Raw genomic sequence first — 22,244 nt, forward strand, 5'->3', positions numbered from 1 at the left:
CCGTGATAAATTGCATCTACGCATGCAGGGAAACAGGGGCAGTAGACCACTACCACTGCACTGTTCATACCTAATTCCTTCTGTCTTCACTGTAAGCTTTAGGCACCTTGCAGCATCTCGGCAACTACATTGGTTACAAGAGCGGAAGGGCCTACCATTGCGCTTTCACCCAACCGCTCGTCCCTCCTCGAACGCGCTTTCTTTCCGTTCTATCCGCACAAAAAAAAACGGTAGTGGTGCTGCCTCATCACGGCCTCGGCCTCGGCCACCAGCAGCCAGCTAGATAGATATGTTGCGTCATGCCGAGTGACCGTCGAACGTTTCAGTATCCACTGCATCTTTATTCTACGGAGCAAAGCGCAGTGAAAGAAACTTAGTTCCTTGCTGTCCTTCTCAAATGAATTGCACCTGATAGGGAAGTAAATTGTGGAACATAGCAAAGCCTGGCAAAACTCTGAAAATGTCCTCCGCCTTCTTTTGCAATGTGACTTCCTCTACTCTAGCGATGGGTTTTGCACCCTGAAGCGGAAGGTGCGCACGTGCATGAACGATCGGCCCTGGAACACCTGGGCCCTGAAGTTTGTACTCGCGTGACGTGTCGTGTTGAAAAGCTAGATTTGTGGAATTTGGTCCACTAATGATGTCTGTTCGGTTATGCGGCTGATTGAACATATTCTTGGTATGACACCAAGACGACGACGATGATGCCGCAAAAGCAAGGACAAACTGAAACGCATTTTCCGAGATACATTGTCGAAATCGGACCGGACATTGAAAATTCGCCGGTTCCGCTTGCTAAGTTGCTTTTGGTTTCCGCAAAATTACGTTTCGGGTAGATAGTAGGTCGGTTCGTGTCCCGCCCGGTAATCATGGAGAAAAAAAGGGTGCTGTACTAGTAGCAGAGTTTGGCACGTTTGATTAGGGCATTTGGTCGAACTTGTGGTGGCTGCCCAGGTAGACAATGTCATTTCGTATTTACTCTGGGACCGCTCGAAACAGACTTTGGCTAGATCTCAGCTGCGATAGCTTGCTTCTGCTGCTCGAACAATGAGGGAACAATGACCTTATTTGCTTGTTCGCTCAAGTGCGCTGGCAAGTACCGACCTCGGGACAGTCTAGAGCGGGAGTTGGTACGCCAAAATTTTAGTTGTGGGCTACAAGGCCGTGTGTTACGTTTCCGCCTCTGAGAAGCGCGTGGTCGGTACTTTCCCGTACTACCGGTAGTCGTGGACTTTTTGCTAGTTACCCTTAGCGGGGATAAGCTACTGCCTCTTTGCGCTTTCGCATCCAGATCATCGCTGCCGTAACATACATACCGTGTAGGCTGTGCTATGATCAGCTGGCACGTATTCGGACTTTCAGTGCCACAGGCCTGGGCGATGCATCTTGGTACCAATGATGATCGGTCGTCAAGTGAATATGATGTCGTCATGATTATCTCCTTGCTGTACATCACTTAGCCGACCACTCTCGAGCTTCGATCCGCGGGCCTCCTCCTTCGTATACCTCATCTGCCTGTTGTTTGATGATGGGTGTGGACCGAAGGCGTCCCGGTGGTGGTGTGGAGCGTCAATTGACCAGGGAAGAGGGCGATAATCGTCGATTTGCAAGTCACACATACGGTCCCTTGGCTTGATCTTAGACATTGTGGCTTAGAAAGTCCCGCGCCCCCGCATGAGTCAACCTTGTTGCTTGCTTATTGCGGTCACGGCGCAAGTGTAGCACCCGAGGTGCAAGGTACGGGTATTTCTGCAAAGCGGATTTCGGGGAAAGCAAACGTATTGTGTGAAGGAGTACTGCAGCGAAGCTCGATCATGCTGTGATTATGCTGCTTCACCATGAGCAGGATACGCCGCCTCGGCTTTGAGAAGTGAGATGTCTGCTTTCTCGTAACATTGCGACAGATGGTATGGAGTCCTCGAGTAAGTTAAAGATTCTGTTTATAGAATCGTTTGATGGTACAAGGTGCCAATCATTATGCGCACATGATCTTGGTAAATGATAATTGTACAAAGCCGCTCCATGACACATGGCTGAGAATGAGAATGAGAATGAGAATGAGACTGGAAAGACAAGAGAACCAATACTGCATAAACCTTTGCGAAAGCATTCCCTCTCCATTTAAGGCTTTTGAAAGTAGTACGAATACAAATTTCTCGTGAGTTCACAACTTGTAGCCAAGGCAGCGTCGTGGGGATAACATGCGACTATCGTTCATACATGAACGCACGCCCGACGGGCCATAGGTAAATGAATCGCTATTTAGCCCTTGCAGATGCATACTCTGTCAGAGCGGATCCTTGCTGATGCTGGACGCGTTGGCCAGACAAACGCGGTTTGGAGATCGGGCCGAGGTTTATGCAGCGTGCGACGCCATTGCATAACCTAAGATCCGAGACAAATACAAAAAGCGCATACAAACTGATGTGGTCCAAAGAAAAGACGTAAGCCGGCATTGGTTCGTGGAGTAGCAAGTATAGATGGACGAGCATTTTACTGACTCGTAAGCTTACCCACAACGCCGAAAAGCAACTGGTCTTCGGTCTTGTACAATGCATCATCGTTTCCGAAGGCAGTCTCAAGACTGTTGCCGATCCTCCAGAAATTTCCGTAACTTCCGTTGCTTATGCCTTGGCTCTGTTGTGCGGCAATGTCAATGAGCTGCTTGATCCGATTCGATACTGTCTTCTGCTGCGCTTTTGCAGAAGCCCAAACGCCTGCTAATTCGTCGATACAGGTCAGTGTAGTGTTGAGGGTCTCGATTAAAGTCGGCAATGAGGATAAGAGCCCGGCAGAGGTCAATACGTCGACAGAAAGCATGAGCGCGTAACCAGGGAAAGGCGTCGAGAACGAGAGGTCCGAGACAACAGTGGGCGAAAGACGTTGGCGGCTAGCTGGAGCTAGGGAAAGCATCACCGACAGAAAGTTGGATGCCATGCGTAGGGCTCGTTCCAGATTTCGGCGTTGTTTTTCCATTGGCAGTATGTTGACTCTGACATGGCGATTAAGGCGGATGATTGTGGCGTAATACAAAGCGTGTATAGATACGAAAGTGCCAGCATATCCTCCGACCATGCTATTGTCGAGATTTCGTGGGCTATACTGTAGCTCCTCTGGCAACATCGCATGCCATGCGTCCAGCTTATCGTTGGTTCTAGTGTAGAACGTGTCGTAGTGTCGTTCATATACACTGTCGGGTCGACGCGCAGCTCGGCTAGTGAATGTGAGGACCTCGCCCCATAGCGTCGATATCAGGCATAGATACGCCATGTGGCCCAGAACGGGGCCGGAGGTGGCACTTCCATTGAGAAGCTCTTCATCCAGGATCGGCGCGTTACATGGTGTTGATGTATCGTACATGCTGTCCAGGCAGGGGAGCTGAACGAAGACATCCTCCAAGTTGAGGACGAAAAGAGTCCCTCCGAAGAAGCCGTTGTATCGCTGTTGTTGCATCAAGTCAACGGATGCTGGAAACTTGATGACGTCGTGACTTACATCCATCAGTAGTCCGGACCAGAAAGTGCGACGACAGCACTCCGCGAACATTTGACGATCAAGTCCATAGTCCCAATCGGCATTGCTATCAACCAACTCTTTGACGCCTTCTTCGGAGTTCAGCTTCAGGGCGCTGAGAGCTCGCAGACCAGCACCACAGTAGTCCCACGCTTCCTGTGACTTGCCGCGGGCAAAATAGTAGAGCGCGAGCATCAGCCGAGTCTGGCATAACTGCAGGCTGAACTTCCCGAACCGCTTTTCTGCTGCATATGACGCGACCGAAGCAAATTTCTTTCCTAGGGCTTTCTTATCCCCATCGGCTGAGAACAGTGAGCCTATAGCCAGGACTGAGTATAGAAGCATCAAGTGATCGTGGTTCTTCTCGCGGTTACCCTCTACCCACATGAGGAAGGGTCTGCGAGGAAACATGCCATAGGTCGCGCGACCCGCTTGGTTGAAATAAAGATCCAGTAGGTGCATCGTCAGACCAGGATCCGTTTCGAAAGGATCCTGCTCCCATTGGAGGGCAAGTTGGTCGGAATAAGAGCCGCGTCCGGGATCGTCCAGGCTCTGGTCATTTGCCGAACCACTCCAATCCGAATCGTACGACTGTACCGACATGTCTCTCGGGTCCGTACTAGTATGGTGGCGGTACTTTCGAGGTCTGAACGGGGTTCCGGCGTTCCAAGTGTCAACCTTTCTTGATGAGTCTCGCAGCTCTCCGGGAGCTTTGTTTCTATCTGAGTTGGCTGTGGGACTCAAGACCTCGGACGAGTGGTTCTTAAATAGCGGAGCGGAGTTTGACGGTGATGTCTCGCCGGATGCATTGCTCTGGTTGAGTCCTCTACCATTGGTTAGTATTTGTCATTCTATAATACAACTATAGTCCTGTCTGGTCCGAAGTGTATAACAAGTCAATTAAGTCAATGCGTTCCACGTTTTCGAATGAGAAAAGAAGGGAGCTGCAAACAGGGAGATCCACTTACCCTCTGCATACTCTTTGCGACTTGGCGCATTGCTGGCATTTTGGATATCCGGGCTCGCACTTAATCTTCTTCTCTCGACAGGTAAGGCAAGCCTGCGCGAGTCGCTTTCGAGGCTTTCCCGCCTTCGTTATGCCCCACGAAGGGTTCACGGCTTCGCCGTCTATTATAGCCCGACAGTAGGTGCCATCCTCGTAGACATAGCATGGGCCTTCGCCAGGTATATCGCGCTGGCCCACACAACGCGACGATCGTACCGGAGCCCGTGAGGAACCCTCCAGTCGTCTCATTCTGACAGGCCTACTTGGGTCAAACCCTAATTCTTGCTGAACGGAGTGAGTTGTCATCGCTCCCGTCGCATCAGACATGAGCGAAGCCTGCCGGTGCCCATTTCCCACCAGTTCATGCTGTGAAGGGTGTGCAAAACTTTCGCGCCGTTGGAGATCTACTCGACCGACACCGAACCCAGAGCCAGGAGTCGAGGAGGTGGTGGATGTGGTGGCGTTTGTGGTCGATAGAGGTTGACGGTGGTGGTAGGGTGTTTGAGAAGCGATAGCATTATGCTCTGGATAACCATGGAAGTAACCATCATATTCATGCCGTCTCTTCAGTGTCGGACTTGACGACCCGTAACGACCACAATGACTGTAAGGTACCGGAGCGCCGCCCGCTCTCAACGATGGATCAGACGACTTTTTGTCCAGTAGCTCTGGTTCCAGAAGCGTGCGAAGACTTGGTAATTGCTGCGCATTGTTATGACTTCCACTGGAATCTCTGGGGCGAACGTGCTGACTGGGGGCAATGATTTCTGGTCGAGACGATGAAGCATGATGTGCTGGGTAAGGGCTGTAGGATGGCGGAGGACCTGAATGTGAGGGTATGCTGGGTGGACGACTCATGTTGAGAAGCATAGCAGGTAAGATGGGTTTTGATGTTCGGCGCTTGAGGTGGGATGAGTTCCACGGTGCACCCCGTTGACCGACCACATGAGGGAATATGGAACAGTAGGAGCTATGGACTGCCTAGGATGCTCAAGGGATCCAGGCACTGCTCAAGGCTTGACACTGATGCAGCCACGGCATCAGCTAGTAGACAACCTAACGGGTACATAAAGGTACGTGAAGAAGTCAGGAAGGTGGCCAACGAACAGAAGCGTCTGGCCTTGACTAGGATGTCCGTTGCAGTCTAGAAAATAGACCAAAGAATCAACAGTCCGTGCAGGGCTGACGTCTGACGACCGAGCACCGCTGTTCCGGCTCCGTATGAACCGCAACCGAAGCACAAAGCAACAGTGCATGTAAGAGCGTATGTAGGGGCGACGCGGGAAGAACTTACAGATGCAGGGATTAAGATATGCGGCGCGAGCGCTCCTTCTGGGCGCGATTGACACTGAGCACGCAGCGAGCACGGCTTTGGTTGCTTGAACGCAAGGCAAAGGATAATAGTAATAAGTACAATAATGCCGGGTAGCAAAAGTGGAGGGTGGGCGGACGACAGCGGGACCCCGTGCTCGGCCAGTCAAGAGGTTACCAGGAGGCCCTTGCAAGAACAGGCTTCAAGGAGGAGCGACCGCGGCCTCCAAGTAGGTCAGCTATTATTCCAGTGGCGTGCAGTGACGGACCGCCAGGGACATGGTCGTGGAGCCTTTGCTGTTTGAGACCCGAAGATGCTGGAACCTACCAGGGTATGGAGCAAGCCAGCCGGAATATTGGCTGCAGATATCGAGTCAACCACCTTCTGCGGGCTACATAGCGTGCTGCGTCAGATGCAGACTGATGCACGTTACTGCAGTCGTGGATGGCGCGTGGGCAAGTGAGCCCCAGATCGTACCAACTGGCAGCTGGCCAACCGCAGCTAATCCGCTAATGACCTGTGCAGATCATGCAGCGTGGGCTCGGAATGCAGCGAACATGTCCTTGCTATTTTGCCGCGAAACTCTGGGACCTGGCGTTAGGTTCTGGAGCGGATCCGACCAATAAGCTTCACTTAGATTGAGGCCAAGGGCTGGAAACAGCTAAAACGTGCAGCCACCATAAACGACGCCTTTCGCTGCAGGAGAAAAGAGGGCAAATAAGCCGCCGTCAACAATGCGAACAGAAAGACAGGTGTCCCGGCGGCCGGCCCTACGGTGCCCACAAACAGCCTTTTGTCCCCGCTCGACAATGGACTGGCTGGTGCCAAATGCTGACACGAGCGATGCCGTTGTCGTCAGCTAAAAAGGCGCCGACAAATCCTAGCTAAAGCGGCACCAGAATCCGATCGGAACGAGCTCACAGCAGCCGTTGAGCGGGCGATTGAGACCATCTCGATCCTCTTACGTCCCGGATCCCCTAACGCCTCTGGCCTTGCTTGCATGAAGCCAACTTGGCCCGCTCCGAACGGCTCTAAGCCTAGCGGTCGGTTTCTTGACTGCAAGCTCCCGAGTCAATGCACATCTTCGGGCGCCTTGAGACTCCATATAATAAGGGCTTTCTCCGGATGCTCTGGTGGCTTGCAGATGAGATTTGGTCTGTCACATCATCCGGCCTAGCGATGGAAGCGCGTGCGCAGCGTGCTTGTCGTGCCGTCGAGGCTTGCTGCAACGACGATGCAGGATCGGCTGTCGTTTCCCGTTCTCGGCGATGACGCCCATAAAACTTTCGCACCGCCCGTATTTATTATGAGAAAGGACCGAGTGATCAGGCGAGCGGCCGGGAACTGGCAAGGACTAAGGCGCAGGCACAAGCGGATCGCCGTTGAGCTGGACCGAAGCGAAGCGGCTTGCGAGTCAGTGCAAATGATGGGGTATCAGTGTATCGGGAACGAGTGCCAAAGTCACATGCACGTTCCGTCTGCTTACGTTGCTAGCGCCATGCCAAGCCAGCTCCGAAGTTCTTTGTGCAGGTGCGACCGAGGCGACTTACAACAACAACAACAACACCAACGCTACTGACCGTGCCGGCAACCTCTTTGTCGACCACGTGCATGCAACCAGCCTCTAATCCAGGCATATCCTTTCTAACGTCTACACGTGTACAGGAACTCTGCAGCATGGCTCTCCAGTCCGGCCACCAAGATAAGGAGCGCAAGTCCTCGCCATCTGCCGCTGCGCAGCCGGGCGACGGCCGCGCAAGTACCCCGGAAGTCGCATATGTCAAGCCTTCCGATAGGGAAACTAGCTACACGTTAAACGCCTCTGCGCCTCTCCCGTACGATGGTGGCGCGCCTCCCCTCCCCGACGAGCCTGTCCCAGACGAGGAGGACGATGGCTGGGAGCCCAGGTGGGAGCCCAACGCAGGCGCCTGGTACTTCCTAAATCGCAAGACCGGTCTTTCGCAGTGGGAGAATCCACGCGTTCCGACCGCTCCAACCCACAGCCTCGGCTACGACAGGTTTGCTAACTATCATCTTCTTTTCGTGTCTTTCCCAGCCTAATACGTGCACTCTACAGAAACCCTTACGGTGGCGCCGCTGCACTGTCATCAAGCTCTGGCGCGCCGGGTACCAGCCCACCACCAAAGCGCAAGTGGGGCGGATACAACCCAAAGATTCATGGGAGCTACGACCCCAACGCCGACTACGCCAAGGAGGCAGAGAAGGAGGAAGAGGATGCAAAGCAGGCCACCGCTGCTGCAGTCTCCGCAGCTCGCAACGCGCTCCTCCCTAGCAATGACTACACCACAACTGCCCAGTTCAACCGTTTCAACGGCAAGCAGCAACAGGCTGGTCAAGGTCCTGAGATGCATAACGATGAACACAAGAGTCATCGCCAGATGAATGCCTTCTTCGATGTTGATGCCGCTGCCAATAGCCATGACGGACGTAGTCTCAAGGCAGAGCGTCGCTCTCAGCACCTCAGCAAGAAACAGCTCAAGGAGTACAACGAAAAGCGCCGAGCCGCGAAGGACGCGAAGCGCCGGGCCTGGCTTCTCGACTGAGCGTGTGGGCGGTAAGAAAGAGAGAAAAGCAGTGCAGGTTCCAGCGTGTACTAATGCAAGCTAGGCATGGGCAACACCCTTGGATTGATGATTGCATGTCTATCTGTCAAGGTAGGGTCTCACGTCTGTTCTGGTGCCTTTGGATGCGATAGTATAGCATGATGGGACTGTGCGTCTTCGCTCAGCGTCGTGGTATGAACCACATGCTTTACATGAGCATGATGACCGCTCATTGTGTACTCGAGCGGATGACCAATGATGAGAGCCAGTCTGCTTTCTTGACTAGGCGTCTGGATATAGGTGGCTTTGCCAGCAGGAGTAAGCCTCTATTGCTCGTAGTCATAACTGGAAGCTAGCAAGGTCTTGTACACTTCAGTGCATGACCCATAGATACAATGGCATTTTTGTTGCCTTGTTCATCAACCAATACTGCTCTCTTATGCGCCGCGTCCATCTTTCTAGACCTTGCCCCGGAACTGTGGCTGTCTTGCACAGGCTCGTGCCACGTGGAGCCCGGCCTTGCCATGAACCCGATGCGATCAGGTTCCTTGCAGGTCGCACGCCGTCATTAATATACGTATATTGCGGCCAACGATACAGCTGCTTCAGCCACCCTTCGACACGACATCCTGGGTACTCATGTCCGCCATCTGCTTCCGAACGCCTTCCACTGTCGGTTCGGCTGCGACCCCTTGCGCCGATGCATTGCTGTCTTGGGCGCACTCCACTTCTGCATCCGCATCATCCATGTTGTCATCTGCGTCTCCGGCTCCCGTCTGGCCATTCTGTCCAATGCCATTCTCCAGCTCTTCCACGGCTCCGAGCAGCCAGTCTACCACCTCGTTCTTGTCGTTGATCTCCGCTTCGTAGACCGCATCGTGGCCCGCTCGGTTGATGATGGTGACGTCGGCGCCGGACTGTACTAGGAGTTTCACGCTTTCGAGGTGGCCATTCAACGCAGCCCAGTGAAGGGGAGTGTTTCCTGCATCGTTGACCGCGTTGAGAAATGCCGGTTCGGGCTTCTCTGCGCTTGTCGAGAAGAGCAACTTGATGATATCTATGCGAGTCAGAATGGCTTTCGACCATGCACAACTGGAACTATCACCGTTATGACCATTGGCAGCAGCATAGTGCAGTGCGCTATTCTTCGAGTATGGGTCGGTAGCCGCAGCGAACAGTTCCGCTTTCGATCGCTTGGTCTGTGTGGATAGTTCGGAGACGTACGAATCAAGCTCGGAAGGTTCGTTTGCGCGCGCCAGGTACAAGACCTCGTCTATAGCATCTTCGTCTAGTCCTGCCATCTCTGCTTGTCGGCTTGCGCTTTGGGGACCTCAGTGATTCCGAGTAAATATTTTCTGACAAGTCTGCCCAATGAGGAAAGCGGGGGCGGGGTGCAAGTGAGACTGCTAGCTGCTAGTCCAGAACAGGCCGTAGCTTCTGAAGGACCTCTCGGGGCTGCAATCCACCGTCCGAGACCGATGCTGCACCTGCCCTCTCATCACTCTACATATGCAAGTGCGCACGCTTCCTGGTCATGCACTATACTCAAACAAGCGGTTTTACTCCCTTATCTTCCTCTCATCACCGAAATCTCTACTTGATACTGCACCCTTACCGCAGATCCTGCACTGTTAATGAGAAGGTATAGCAATCAATCTATGGAAGCGCTAGAAGGTCAACACGCATGCACGAACGATGACGTGCAGCAATATGCTCTAGCTTGTCTTTGACTGTCAGTGTCTACCGACTTACATATTCGGAGTTGCCCCTGGCTCGCTTGTGCATTTGACAGTTTCGTTCCCACACCGGCTTTGACAGACTGACATAACGACTTAGCACCAGCAGAAACGAGAGGACGGTGCTTTCTGGATTTTACTCTCGAAACCTTCCTTACGTACCATCTCCTCAACTAGTAGGAAAGGGTTTGCGAACCAAACAGCGAATGGCTATCGCATGCACTCAAGTGTATGATGCTACTTCTGAAGATTATGGGCATTTTTGTTCCAGCACCCAACTCACGATTCGGTTTGCATTTGATAGAGCTAAGCGTTCGGACGTGTGGCTGTGTCACATTGGAATGGGGACGGGAAGCTCCCACGCCACATTGGAATTACCCGGTTGCCGTCTTGTGTCGGAGCGGTAAACTGGGTTCATATGACCCTACTTTGGTTATTCTACTTTGTTGAGAAGCAAGACGAGCTGAAGCAGACCTAACACGCAAACGGAGTTCCCGGCTTCGCTTCTTCCCTACATGGTCTCATTCGTCTGCGACCTGCAGAAAGAAACGTCTACCTATGCGGCGTACGTCATGAAAGTGTCGGCTCGCCTACACCTGCCACTTAATACTCAGCTTCCCAACGCAGGTCGGCTCGACTGCTTGAACGTGTTCCCACTCAAACCTTCATCCTTCCGCTAACCCTTGCCCAAGCATAGATTGCGCAAGGTCCGCTGTACCCTGAACCTGGTCTTCCCGCGAAAATCCAAGATCCTAACAGGCCTGGGCAAGCAAGTACCTCGGAGACTGCACTACGCGTCTTGCCGAGGCCGTTTCAGAGCTTCAACTCGGATTCCCACCAATCGCGCTCGACGAAATCGGTCCGATCACGAACGTCTGATCAGAAATCTTCCAATGTCCAATCTAGAGCGGAAGGAATTGTACCACTGTGAGGTTGCTCCTGTGATCAAGGCCTGGACATTTGAAAGGAGAGATTGTCACTGGGATCGGCACGGACCTTAATATCTACCTAGATGAAGCTGGAACATTGTCCGTTCGGATCAGAGCCGAACCTAGTCATGCAAGATTACAACCACTCAGGTCAGGCTGATATGAATAGGCTTTTAACTTCAGAGACACTCCGCACTTGGTACTCCGCATCGGATTCTTAACGCTCGCTTGTTCGCTTCAGTTGTTGAAAACAATCTGGCGTATCGCTTGCCAAAAGCAGACATCGCCCGAGAAGTTACCCTAGTGCACAGCGTAGCCGCGATCCTGGATCGGCAACGTCCATCAAGGCATACGGCGCTATGCGATACACATACAGTAAACGGGAACAGAATAGATCTTCATGAAGATAGCCATATTCGCAGTCATTGCCTGATATGGAGCTTCCTGCGTGGTCACATAAGAACCCGGAATGTTCACATCGAATTACCTACTTTCCACCAAGATGACAACAATCGAGTACGTCGCAGAGATGTCGCACGCGGCAGAAGCCGAACGAGCAATCTCCAGAGCGGCACCATAAATACACCCGCACTGCTTTCAACCCCCGCCGCTTTAAGGTACAGGTGCCATTGGTCTTTCGAGGACGTTCTCAAAAGTTACTTTACTTTTTAGGCTTCTCACGCCGCACACTAAGTTACCCCGCGGACGTGGAATTCGTAGCGACGCCTGCGCTAAGAACTGTGCAAGGGGGAGAAGCGGCATTTGAACGCCACTACATCGATAGTAATTCCTGCATCTGGTCTGGTGCAGCGAATGTACCGATGCTCGACTAAGGGAAGCCGCGTATCACCTTTCGGAGGTGTGGGTATCGCAACATTAGCTCTCGGCTCACATTGCCCTGCTGCGCCGCGTGGCTGCATCAATACCAACACCTCAAGCCGTTTGTCGACAAGATTCGTGGAGCTGTAGGATTCCTTCGACGCCTCCAGCCTCCAAATCCTTCCTCTGTGGCCAATTTGAAGGTCAGCAGCGCATTATATCTTATGCAAGACATCGTGTCATACATGGGCAAAGTATGCTGCATCTCCACTGAGGCTCGGTAAGCCCATAACGTCTACGCAGACGTCGATCGGTGTGATAGGCCGGCTTCGGGTGGCGCTAGCTGCTCAAATTGTTGAGAAGGACAACGTACCATTCCAGAACATCCACTCCAGACTTTCAGAGAATTCGCTCACGGGTTCCATGTCTTCAACGCTTAAGTCTGAGGGGTTTTCTTGACATAGATCCTGCAATATCTCTTTCTCGGAGTAGGGTCACGCTAGCTCCCTTGCTGGCTAGCCAATGAGCTAGCCACGGCATGCTATCCGAAGGCAAGACCCTTCCACTGCGGCTGTCACTACCGTCATTGCCAGCCAGACGGGAGTTACTCCTACCGCCTATCCTACCGATAAGGCCCCCTCTCTTATTCAACATGACTCGGACTATCGTGGGCTCTGTTCTTCCGATCGCTTAACAAATCGCATCTTTGAAGAGGAGTCATGATAGCTCCACAACAAAGGCACTTTCATTCAGTTCAACGCTAATTCTAAACGGCGGTGCGCCCAGATGAGCGCTGATCTAGCGGACCGGCATAGAAGCTTTTGCATGATCTCAACAGCGGGACATGGATAGACAGGGACCTTAAGCGCTCTTCGCGATCCTTCGCTTGCGGAAGAGTGTGCTTGCATCCACGGATTTCTGCTCATACGAAGGATGGACATGCGCACTGCTTGCTCTTCACATGCCAATACTGTCGCATGTCTCGCAAGGGGCGTCAACATGCTTTAGCAGGACAGCTACACTTGTGTTAGACGTGATTGCAGTGCCTTAGCGGAAGGAACGGGTGACATCCATCAACGGGACATCCGATTCAGGTTTGTTGCTCCTTGTCACCCTGCTTGTCTTTCTGCCTTGGCCCATCATTTGCTCTGTTGCGTATTGGGTTTGATGGCGACCGTGACCCCATCTGACTATCATCAAAACAGAAAAGCCAGCAACAGACTGATGTGCGACTTGTTCTCACTAAGGAAACCACTCGGGTTGTGAAACTGGAGCTGTAGACGTAGCGGGAAGAGGGGCGCGTCTTCTCAGTAAAGTTCTGTGCACACGCTCCCGAGCTCTTGGGCTCATTGAGTGATCTTACGTACAAACAGCCGTGCTTGCGCTGCCCACTGCGTAGCATGCAAGAAGAGGCTTCGGGCCGTAAACAAATTTGCACGGGGATTACCATGACAGCAACTGCTACGCATGCTTCGCAGTCGTTCCGTTCGATAACATGCATCAATGTGATCCGTCTTGGCAATGACAATCTTCTTCACTTTCAGCATACCAGATACTTCACTGTGCCTAATGAGGTGGCGCATGCTTGTGCAGCTCACTGATGCATGGTGCTGGTACTCGTAGAGAACGATACCAGAACTGGACAAATCTTTGATGATACCCACACTTGCTCATACACTTGTCTTAATGCGTCCTACTGGTGCACGGAAGTATGATACCAGAAGTTTCTCAAAGCACGTACCCAGGTATGCACGAGAATTAAGATGGAATATGCCAATACGAGGCTTTTGATTATTCACATGATGTCTCAACGCCGGGAAGGTAGTGGAAGCGCCCTCGTACTGTGTATGCTACGCTGGCTGGACAATCATCGATGAATAGACAAAGAAAAGAGGGAAAAAAAAAGGTCGGGCCATGCGCCGCGCTGTGTGACAGGCGAAAAGTGAAGCTGGTGTTGGTACATGTATCCCAAACGCCTCCTGCACGTGACTTCATGCTACATGCATGTATGTGCCATGTCAAACGCCTGATACCATCATCTAAGAAGGAGACCCTAGACAAAAACAAATTGAACAAACAAAAACGTTTACTCCTCAATGAGAGCGCCTAAGATCAAGCTCTGAATGACAAATTCCGCACATGTAATTTTCACCCTAAGCCCGTTCACTTCTCCTTTGACGAGAAGCTCTTCTTGCACTTCAGTCTCATCCCTCTTCCTTTTCTTGGCCTTCTTAGCTTTGCCATTGCCAGCAGGTTTCTCGGTACCGAGCAACGTTGCGGCAGCCTCTGCGACACCGCCTTCGCCGTTGTCCACATACACCCAGTCCCACTTACCGCTAGTGAGCATATCAGATGCGCTCGCAAGATCGGCGCAGCGACCGACTGTAGCAGACCCCAGAGCGTGGGAGAGGAAGACGAATGGCTGTCGCTTTTCGACTTCCTTCTTCGATTTGCCGGTGATGAGGAGGACGCTCTGGCCTTGGAAAAGAAGATCACGATCTTGTATGATTTGGGCGAAGGAGACGTCCTCACCAGCGGGGTCGTAAGGAGCCATTGTACGGGACCGCACAACACCGTTCGGATCGAGAAACTTGGAAACCCCAGCGGGCAGAAGGTATCGCGTAAAGGGCGCGGCGCGAGATGCGTTCAGCGAGTCATGAATCCAGCGAAGATGCAGACACGGAACATTGAGGACGAGTGCTTGAATGTACTTGGTGCTGCGAGAGTGAGAATCAGAGATGAGAGCGACGAAGCCCAAGTCTCTGTATGCTTGCTTGAGCACCAGTACAGCAGACCCCTCGATAGTAGAGCCCGATCTACGACGGCTCTGAGATGATGTTGGTGCCTCGCTGGGCTCACTCTCAAAAAGCTCGTGGAGACCTTGTTCCAGGACCTGTCCGCCGTTGCTCTTGATTTGCCTAGCAACAACCTCTTTGTCCACGTCTGCTGCGGTAGAAGTAAGAACAAAAGCCATGTTCGCAAACACGCCACTGCCGGATCGGGCGGTAGATGCTACGGACGCGGCACGTGTGGTAACATCTTTCAGCAGTGATGGCACTCCTGTTCCTCGTCGGCTGAAAGAGGGTGTTGTGAATGGATCGGCAACAGGAGTGCCAATACGAGAAGCTGGCCTTGCTGGCGTGATGGCTGGGGAGAAGTTGAAGGATCGATCGCGAAGTCGCTTCCAGAGTGAAGCGGTTAGGTAGATGCTACCCATGGGCACAGATATGTGCTCCGCTGGCTGCATTGCTTTAGCTTTTGGCAAGCTCTCTCGGGCGCGTTCTTCCAGAACAACTGTCGTATATCCGCGTTGGTCAGTAGTGGGGAACTCTGCACCACTGAGGTCATCGACCCTATCCTTGAAATCGACAACGACATAGATATTCTTTTTCATACCGGGTTCGTCAACCTTGACTTGATCACCCCTGCGGAGACTCAGAGCACGAACATGCACTGCATCCATTGACGTAGTGTTACCGTCGTCGTAGCGGATATGCAACTGACGGGCGGTGGCCTGACCGATGCATGTGGCAGGATAGTAATGGCTCCCTGGCCAGGACGCGAAGACCCTGTTTGGCACAATGATTTCCCCTGGTGGGGTTGTAACACGTTGCGATAAAGTTTCTAGTGGTATTTCAACATTGCTCGAATGGGGTGCGGAGCTGACGGGCTCATCCGGCTCAATAGCAGTGTCTAGCATCTCGACATCGACTGGTCTATCGGCGACTACTTCTTGGTGCTTCGGTGGAGTGAGTGGAGTACTTTTTCGCACCTCCAAAGAAGGTTTTGGCTTTGCTGGTGAATTCGCTGGTGAAGACAAGCTCTGCAAGAGTTCTCTGGATACTGGTTTCAGAGCGCCTTGCCTCTCTTTCTGGGTTCTACTGGCTTTTGGCAAGATCTTTGACTTCAAAGATGTCGTTCTTTTGTATGGGACCTGTACCGCTTCTCTCTCACGCGTGGCGGCCAATGCGCCCTGATCTTCCCGTGCGCGAACTGGCGCAGTCGGCGGAATGTCTTCGGGCGCGTGCTGAACCTGCTCGAGACGGGGTGATTTGGGCGGCTCTGTAAGTGAGTCCTTGTCTGTTGTCGGCTTTGGTGGACTGCGAAAGACTTTACGCTTCGCGGTGTATGTAACTTTGCGCCTTTTCGTAGACGGCGGTGCTGGTGAAGTTGGAGCCATGATGACATCGCAATCGTCATCCTCAAGACCACTCAACCGTGGCATTTCAATCTCTTCTTCTTCTGCTGCTGACTGCTGTGTCTCGGGTAGATTGTAGATATCATCGATAGAATGGATACGATTATTTCCACGGATCACATCGCTTCCATTGTCTTTTGAGCTAACAGGTGCCGCCTTGTTCGGCTCAGATAGGCTATGCTCTTCCTGAGCGGTCTGGAAAGCCTCTGTACTGTTGGTATCACGGGGCACAGCAATGTCGTCCCCTGTGGCTTCAGCAGACATATCATCTGTGAAGAACGTCGGTTGCGTTTCATCGAGCGCGTCAGTCTCTGGCACGGTGTTTTGACGTCGCATGCTCGGTGGCTTGAGTGGCTCCGTAGTCGGATTATGCCGTGGTAGATCGCCATCGTGGATGTCATCCATAGATTGATCTTGTTCAAAGGTTTCCGGGACTTCCTGGTCGATTCTCATATCCACTTTGCCGGGTTGGACGAGATCCAGTTCCTCATCCGACTTTTCACCTTGAAGTCCCACTGTAGCGTTGCCATTGAGCTCCTCGTTTGCAAGCGGTAGGTCTTCGTCCTCATCCATAACGGTGTCTTCTTCAATAGTCGGTGTCGCAGTGTCCCGCTCAGCTGCTCCCTCTACGTATTCGTCGTAGGTGTGCTCATCGTATTCCAGATCGCCTTCTTCTGCTTCTGCGTCTTCAGGTCTTAGAAGTGGAGGGCTACTGGGTACGCGCTCTTCCCCGTCGGGGGTCTCGTCGTCGTCCAGGCTAGACTTGGGTGGCATGGGGGGCATTGATGAAGAGATGACCTGACTCGTATATCCGGTCTTAGTGGCCATAGTAGTCTGGTTGATACTGTATTGATTCATCGATGGTGACGATGGGAATCGCAGCGATTTCGGCCGCGGTACACTATCGAAGTCTGCAGTTGCATCTGGTTGCGAGTCCATAACAGCAACTGATTCCTTACTGCTAGGTGGCTGATTTGTGTCTCGTAGATATCGCTGTGTCTTTTCGTTCCGTGGTTGCGACTCGTGTTGCAGCTGCGAGGAGGGAATTGCTTGCTGGGTAGAAGTTCGTGAGGCGCGGTGAGGGTGCGAGGAAGTCTTGGGAACCTGCACGCTATTGTCGTTGCTATTACGTCTCACTCTAGTCCGTGCGGTATGGGTCGCATTCTGTGACGACTCGTCGGGCAATTGTTCGGTATTGTAGTCTTTCACCCCGTTCCCCACTATGGGTTGTGACTGCTCGTCCATTGTCTCGTCATCGTCATCCTGACATTCACTATGTTCGCCACCTCGTGAGTTTCTCGACTTGACAGGCGATGGTAAGCCGACATCCTGTATGCGCTTCCTTCCGGATCGCGATACCAATGGCGTTGGCACCGAGATGTGTGATAAGGAGCTGGCAGCCCGGCGATGGGCATGCTCCTTTGCCTTCTGCGCCTTCACTTTCCGAGACAGCTCTTGCCAGCTATCCTGGTCTATGGGCATGCTATGCTCGTCTCCTATAGAAGGCTTCCGCTTCTCCTGCGATTGCTTCATTGTGACGTATTCGGCTCGTGGTTCGCTGGATGATCGCACGATGGGGTCAGATTTGGGTGTATCGGGGCGCATGGCTTTGATGGGACTGGAATAGGCGGGAATCGGACTGGAGTGTCGCAAGTGGCTGAAGTTGGGCGAAGGGCGCGTGAAAACTACATCTTCTGTAACACCGCCTACAGCGGGCGAGGTAGGCGCCTGGGTGTTGTTGAAGGCCTGTGTGAGCGAGATATGCTGTATTCCACTATCGCCTCCGTTGTCGAAAGCTGGAAAGAACAGCGAGGGTGAAGCAGCAGTGGCAGGCGTAGTGTTTGTCCGCACGGCCGAGCTCAGCATCTGGCCAGAGTTGCCTCTGTGCCTGTCTGCCAATGCCGGTGTTTGGAATTTGAGGGGACTCGTAGGCGCCATGCTGTTCTGCGCATAAGCGTCTTCGTCGGCGTCGATTGCGGTAGGGCTCGTAGGCGTTGGCATGTGCTGGTCTTGACTCGATGCAACTATGTCCATCTCATCTGTAGGCAGGTCGTCGCCATTGTCGTCGTCGGAATGGTCCACGAACAGCGATTTGGGAGGATTGACCTCTTTGCCCTCGCTGGTGTATATGCCGCTCGTCCATGTTTTCAGCATCTGACTGTCCGGCTGGGTGTCGCCCGGCGCATCCATCATGTTGAAACTGCGGTACATCTTGAACACGCTGTCCCCGTGTTTTATGTTGCCAGTGGTTGTGGGCGCGCTGTGGTGGGTGGGCAAGGCGGCGGGCTTGACATGTTTTGTGGTCGCGGCGCGTCGTGGGGAAAGAGCGCGGTTGATCGGGGAAAGCACGACGGGCAGGTGCAGAGAGACGCAACCCGTGTGTTGGGCCGAGGGCAGGACTAAAGGAGCGTGGTTGCCTGAGTGCGGGCTTTCCGTCGATGTGGTGAAGCGGAATGGCTTGTCGCTGCAGGCCCGCTGCTCGAGAGCCTGGGAGAGTTGAGATGGGTCCTGGTGTGGCGTCAGTCAACTCGAGCGATCGGCGGCCGGGGTCAACACGCTATCCCAGACGCGACGCAGAAGACGGGTACTCACATCGTAGAAAAGATCTCCAAGCACCGTGGGAGCTTGTGAATCTTCCATGGCGAAAGCTCATCTCTGAGTGCACTTCACAGCAAGGCGCAGATGCTTACTGTCTTTCGTGGTTACTGCAAATCAGCCAATACGGCTACGCGCCAAAACGCGTGGTCATGTGGCAGTCAGTGACCAAGCGTTGCGCTTCTCTCTTCGCCGCCTTGGGTTTGACAGGCGCATTGGCCCCCGCCTATATTAGACTGCCATCTTCCATTGCTCACTGGCACTGCGTGCCGTGTATTGGTTTAATTCGTTCACGTCTGTCGATTGTCCAGATGACGCTATCTTGGTTTTCGACATGGTCAATGTATTCTCATGTCCTCAATTAGTTCGATAGACTGCTATTCGTACGCTCGTGTAAAGAAGAGTAACGCCGGTTCTCTACACGCTCAGTGAATCACCACCACCTGGCTCAGAGCCCAGTCACGAATATGCAAAGAAAGAAATTGTCATTCAATTGACATGGACTCTGTAGATGTTGCTCGTACTCTTGGTCATCCTCCAAGAAATAATCCACTTCCAACCCTGCGTATCTCTCCTCCTGCACTCCGTCCGTGTCCTCCTCTACTGTCTCGCTATTCTCCTTCATCGCCACCATTTCGACCGCTTCCCGTCTCTCTTCACCACCCTACTGACTCTATCCGAGTGCGGTCGCTTATCCGAGGAAGGTGTAGTAAAGACCCATGACGACCGTCAATCCGACAGCGGTCCATCCGGTTCGGATAACTTGTTGGTTCTTGAATCCGATACCCACGTCCCACGCCAAATGCCTCAGGCCGTTGAAGCTGTGGAAGAAGAACGGGAAAGCGAAGAAGGCCTTCACTCCCATCTTGGCAGCCGCGGGCCATGCAGCAACGGCCGCCACCATTGACTGTGTCTCGAGATGCCATCCAGTGTAAGGAGCAATCAGGTAGGCGATACCGAAGAGGTAGAGGGAGCCGGAGAGGGTGATTCCCGTGATGCGGTTGAGCGACGAGGCGTACCAGGTGATTTGCGGCTTGTAGATAGCCAGGTGGGGGGAGACGGGGCGGTAGATGCGCTGCTTAGCAAGGATCTCGGCTGCTTCGGACTGCGAGGCGTGTTCGGTCGCTGCGAGTCTACGTTTTCCATTGTCAGCATCCACGGGCGCATGATTATAGGTGGTACAAGTGATGCGAGGAAGCTCGATGCTGCTGTGACATACCTCCGCTGGACCATACGTCCCGCCGGTTGTACCCTCAGACCAGGCGCGGCCGCCCGTCGCAGGCCAAGTTGAAATACCCGCTGAGAAGCCATTGTGCAGTTTCTCTGATGCCAATCGACAGAGCCGTCAGGTGTCGTGTGGTGGTTGTCGACTGTCGATGATGCGCAGTGCCGCCAGCCCAAATCTTCCCGAATCCCGAGGTCCCCTTGCCATCCAATCAGCAGCCCAGCATTACGCGGCTTAGTCACGCACTTGGCGGACACCCGATATTTTCTCGCGCGCGCCCTGCCAACTTCCTTTCCTTCACGAACCTCGATATCGCCGGCAAGGAGCGCTTGACGTGCTGAACTGCGGGAGTGACGGCCTATTTTGTCTGCTGGCGTTATGTCAGTGGATGGGGCTCAGGAGGGATCGGAGAGGGACTGCCTGTATTAATCGCTTGTGTTGACTAAGACTATGTCTGCACGAGTTTCATATCAAGGCTACATATTGTGTTTTTGCGTGACGTCTACAGCTGTCCTCTATGAAGGCCTCGCCATGTCATCTCATGCGAAGCAATGAGATGCGCAATTGCAGCATTGTAGTGTGGAGCTTTCGTTCGCGCACCCATCTGCCCATCTTGGGAACCGGCCATGCGCAGGCTCTGACTAAGATTTCCTGTTATCACATTCGTCTTGCGCCTACGATGTCGTCCAAAAAATGTAGACAACAAAGAAATATTGGTGTTATACAACGCTTGGGTTGAAGCAACCTTACCACGCTCGGTGATTGCAAATTTTCGCCCACTTCAACTTCGTCCCGCTGCTGTCGCAATAACGTGACCTCTTTGGACCATCCGTCACACATGCGGCAATAACACCAACGCACATTGACTGAAGAACCCCATGGCACCTCTCCGACAGGTTTCTAGCGCCGATGCCGGGCTTCCGGCTGGCTCGTACATCTACAAAATCATTTCCACAGCGTCACGGCAAAATCCTCTTACTTACTCTTTGACCGACCAACTAGCCTGCATATCTTCGGACGACTCGTTGCGTTTTCATAGCGCCGACTTACAACCTGATGGTGTGATCGCAAACGCGAATGAGAATATAACCTGTCTGGAAAGGGCCAACGATGTACCCAGCAATATTGTCGCAACAGCAGGAAGAGACGGATTGATCAGGTTCTGGGACAAGAGGAGCAAGCAGAAGGTCTTAGAAATACAAAGTCGTGAGTAACTAGATCCTTGCCTAACTGGATGCGAGGGGCATAAGGCTGACGACCAGCACAGCACACAAGCTTGTCTCAGCACTGGTATGCGACGCGGAAAAGAACTTCGTTGCCGCTGGGATTGAGAACCCAGAAGACGGGCCGACCAGCTCGCCGGTCTACATATGGTACATCGCCATAGCCCTCGTCTATTGGAATAATCAGTATCACTAACATATGCCTAGGGACCAGCGCAGCCCTGCAGCTCCTCTCCGATCCTACGTAGAGTCTCATACTGACACCGTGACAAACCTTGCTTTGCATCCATCGCACCCGACTCTACTCTTGTCATCTAGCACGGACGGCCTAATCAACATCTTCGACACTTCTCAGGCAGACGAAGATGATGCCTTGTACCAAGTTGTGAACCATGGATCAGCCATTGCACACGCAGGCTTCATGTATCCCGGTACTGACATCTATGCAATCGGCACAGACGAGACGGTGAGTTTCTTTGCTCTACAGAGCCAGAAAGAAGAAGAGGAAGAACCAACTCCGAAGGTTTGGGGCGATGTTAGGGAAGGATTAGGATGTGAGTATGTAGTGGATCTGGCGTGGGTTGAACAACAAGCCTGTGTTGCTGCAGGAAAGCATAGGTATGTCTTCTATCTGTGGTGTATACCACAGCCATTATCAGTATTAAGTGGTCACAGCGAGCATCATCTCAACCTCATACCAATCGACAAAGGTACCAACGGACCTCTGGATTACAGCTTCGATCTCGACAATAGCATATCCTTTCCAGGCGCCCACAGCGAGGAGATTGTCCGCGATCTCTTCACTGACACTCATGTAGGCACAATCTCCTCATTACAACATGACATGACGTTCTACAGCTGACACATGGCAGACAAATACAACATACACATGCGGCGAAGATGGCCAGATTCGTGCTTGGAAACCTTCAGAAGAGAGCACCATGGATGTTGATGAAGGAGCGGGATCAGCGAAGAAGAGACGCAAGGATAAGAAGGAGAAGGCAAGGTTCAAGCCGTATTAAGATCTTTCGACTACACTCTTGCGATTACCTTCGACCGCCTTTGACATGAGGAAGAGCAAGTGAATGTGCGCTGTAGGACTATATGCCCATACGAATCTACGG

At 52.8% G+C, this 22,244-nt stretch overlaps 6 protein-coding genes across 6 annotated transcripts; 2 read left to right on the top strand and 4 right to left on the bottom strand.

The window, feature by feature from the left end:
- Positions 1-2,307: 2,307 nt before the first annotated feature.
- Positions 2,308-5,474, bottom strand: BKA58DRAFT_19063 (uncharacterized protein). The gene is made up of 2 exons (XM_046165599.1): positions 4,482-5,474; positions 2,308-4,339 (listed from the first exon to the last, which is right to left on the bottom strand). The coding sequence occupies exons 1-2, from the start codon at positions 5,387-5,389 to the stop codon at positions 2,494-2,496; spliced, it is 2,754 nt and encodes a 917-aa protein (XP_046031292.1). The 5' UTR covers positions 5,390-5,474; the 3' UTR covers positions 2,308-2,493.
- Positions 5,475-7,508: 2,034 nt separating this feature from the next.
- On the top strand, positions 7,509-8,395 carry BKA58DRAFT_434172 (uncharacterized protein; the record flags this gene model as incomplete). Its single annotated transcript, XM_046173247.1, has 2 exons — positions 7,509-7,849; positions 7,909-8,395. The coding sequence occupies 2 exons, from the start codon at positions 7,509-7,511 to the stop codon at positions 8,393-8,395; spliced, it is 828 nt and encodes a 275-aa protein (XP_046031293.1).
- Positions 8,396-8,523: 128 nt separating this feature from the next.
- BKA58DRAFT_447011 (ankyrin repeat-containing protein YAR1) lies at positions 8,524-9,696 on the bottom strand (the record flags this gene model as incomplete). The annotated part of the gene is made up of 2 exons (XM_046174210.1): positions 8,524-9,452; positions 9,501-9,696. 2 exons carry the CDS (start codon positions 9,694-9,696, stop codon positions 9,001-9,003), a joined length of 648 nt encoding a protein of 215 aa, XP_046031294.1. The 3' UTR covers positions 8,524-9,000.
- Positions 9,697-13,539: 3,843 nt separating this feature from the next.
- BKA58DRAFT_373276 (uncharacterized protein) lies at positions 13,540-18,559 on the bottom strand. Its single transcript, XM_046169199.1, has one exon. The coding sequence runs from the start codon at positions 18,286-18,288 to the stop codon at positions 13,966-13,968; it is 4,323 nt and encodes a 1,440-aa protein (XP_046031295.1). The 5' UTR covers positions 18,289-18,559; the 3' UTR covers positions 13,540-13,965.
- Positions 18,560-19,363: 804 nt separating this feature from the next.
- On the bottom strand, positions 19,364-19,983 carry BKA58DRAFT_396705 (mitochondrial succinate dehydrogenase cytochrome b560 subunit C; the record flags this gene model as incomplete). Its single annotated transcript, XM_046171375.1, has 2 exons — positions 19,364-19,805; positions 19,892-19,983. 2 exons carry the CDS (start codon positions 19,981-19,983, stop codon positions 19,364-19,366), a joined length of 534 nt encoding a protein of 177 aa, XP_046031296.1.
- Positions 19,984-20,775: 792 nt separating this feature from the next.
- Positions 20,776-22,142, top strand: BKA58DRAFT_434176 (WD40-repeat-containing domain protein; the record flags this gene model as incomplete). The annotated part of the gene is made up of 5 exons (XM_046173248.1): positions 20,776-21,103; positions 21,165-21,270; positions 21,328-21,738; positions 21,796-21,934; positions 21,993-22,142. The coding sequence occupies 5 exons, from the start codon at positions 20,776-20,778 to the stop codon at positions 22,140-22,142; spliced, it is 1,134 nt and encodes a 377-aa protein (XP_046031297.1).
- Positions 22,143-22,244: the final 102 nt, after the last annotated feature.

Source organism: Alternaria rosae (genome assembly GCF_020736505.1).
Source record: "Alternaria rosae strain MPI-PUGE-AT-0040 chromosome Unknown BKA58scaffold_1, whole genome shotgun sequence".
In the NCBI taxonomy this organism is placed as follows: Eukaryota; Fungi; Ascomycota; class Dothideomycetes; order Pleosporales; family Pleosporaceae; genus Alternaria; species Alternaria rosae.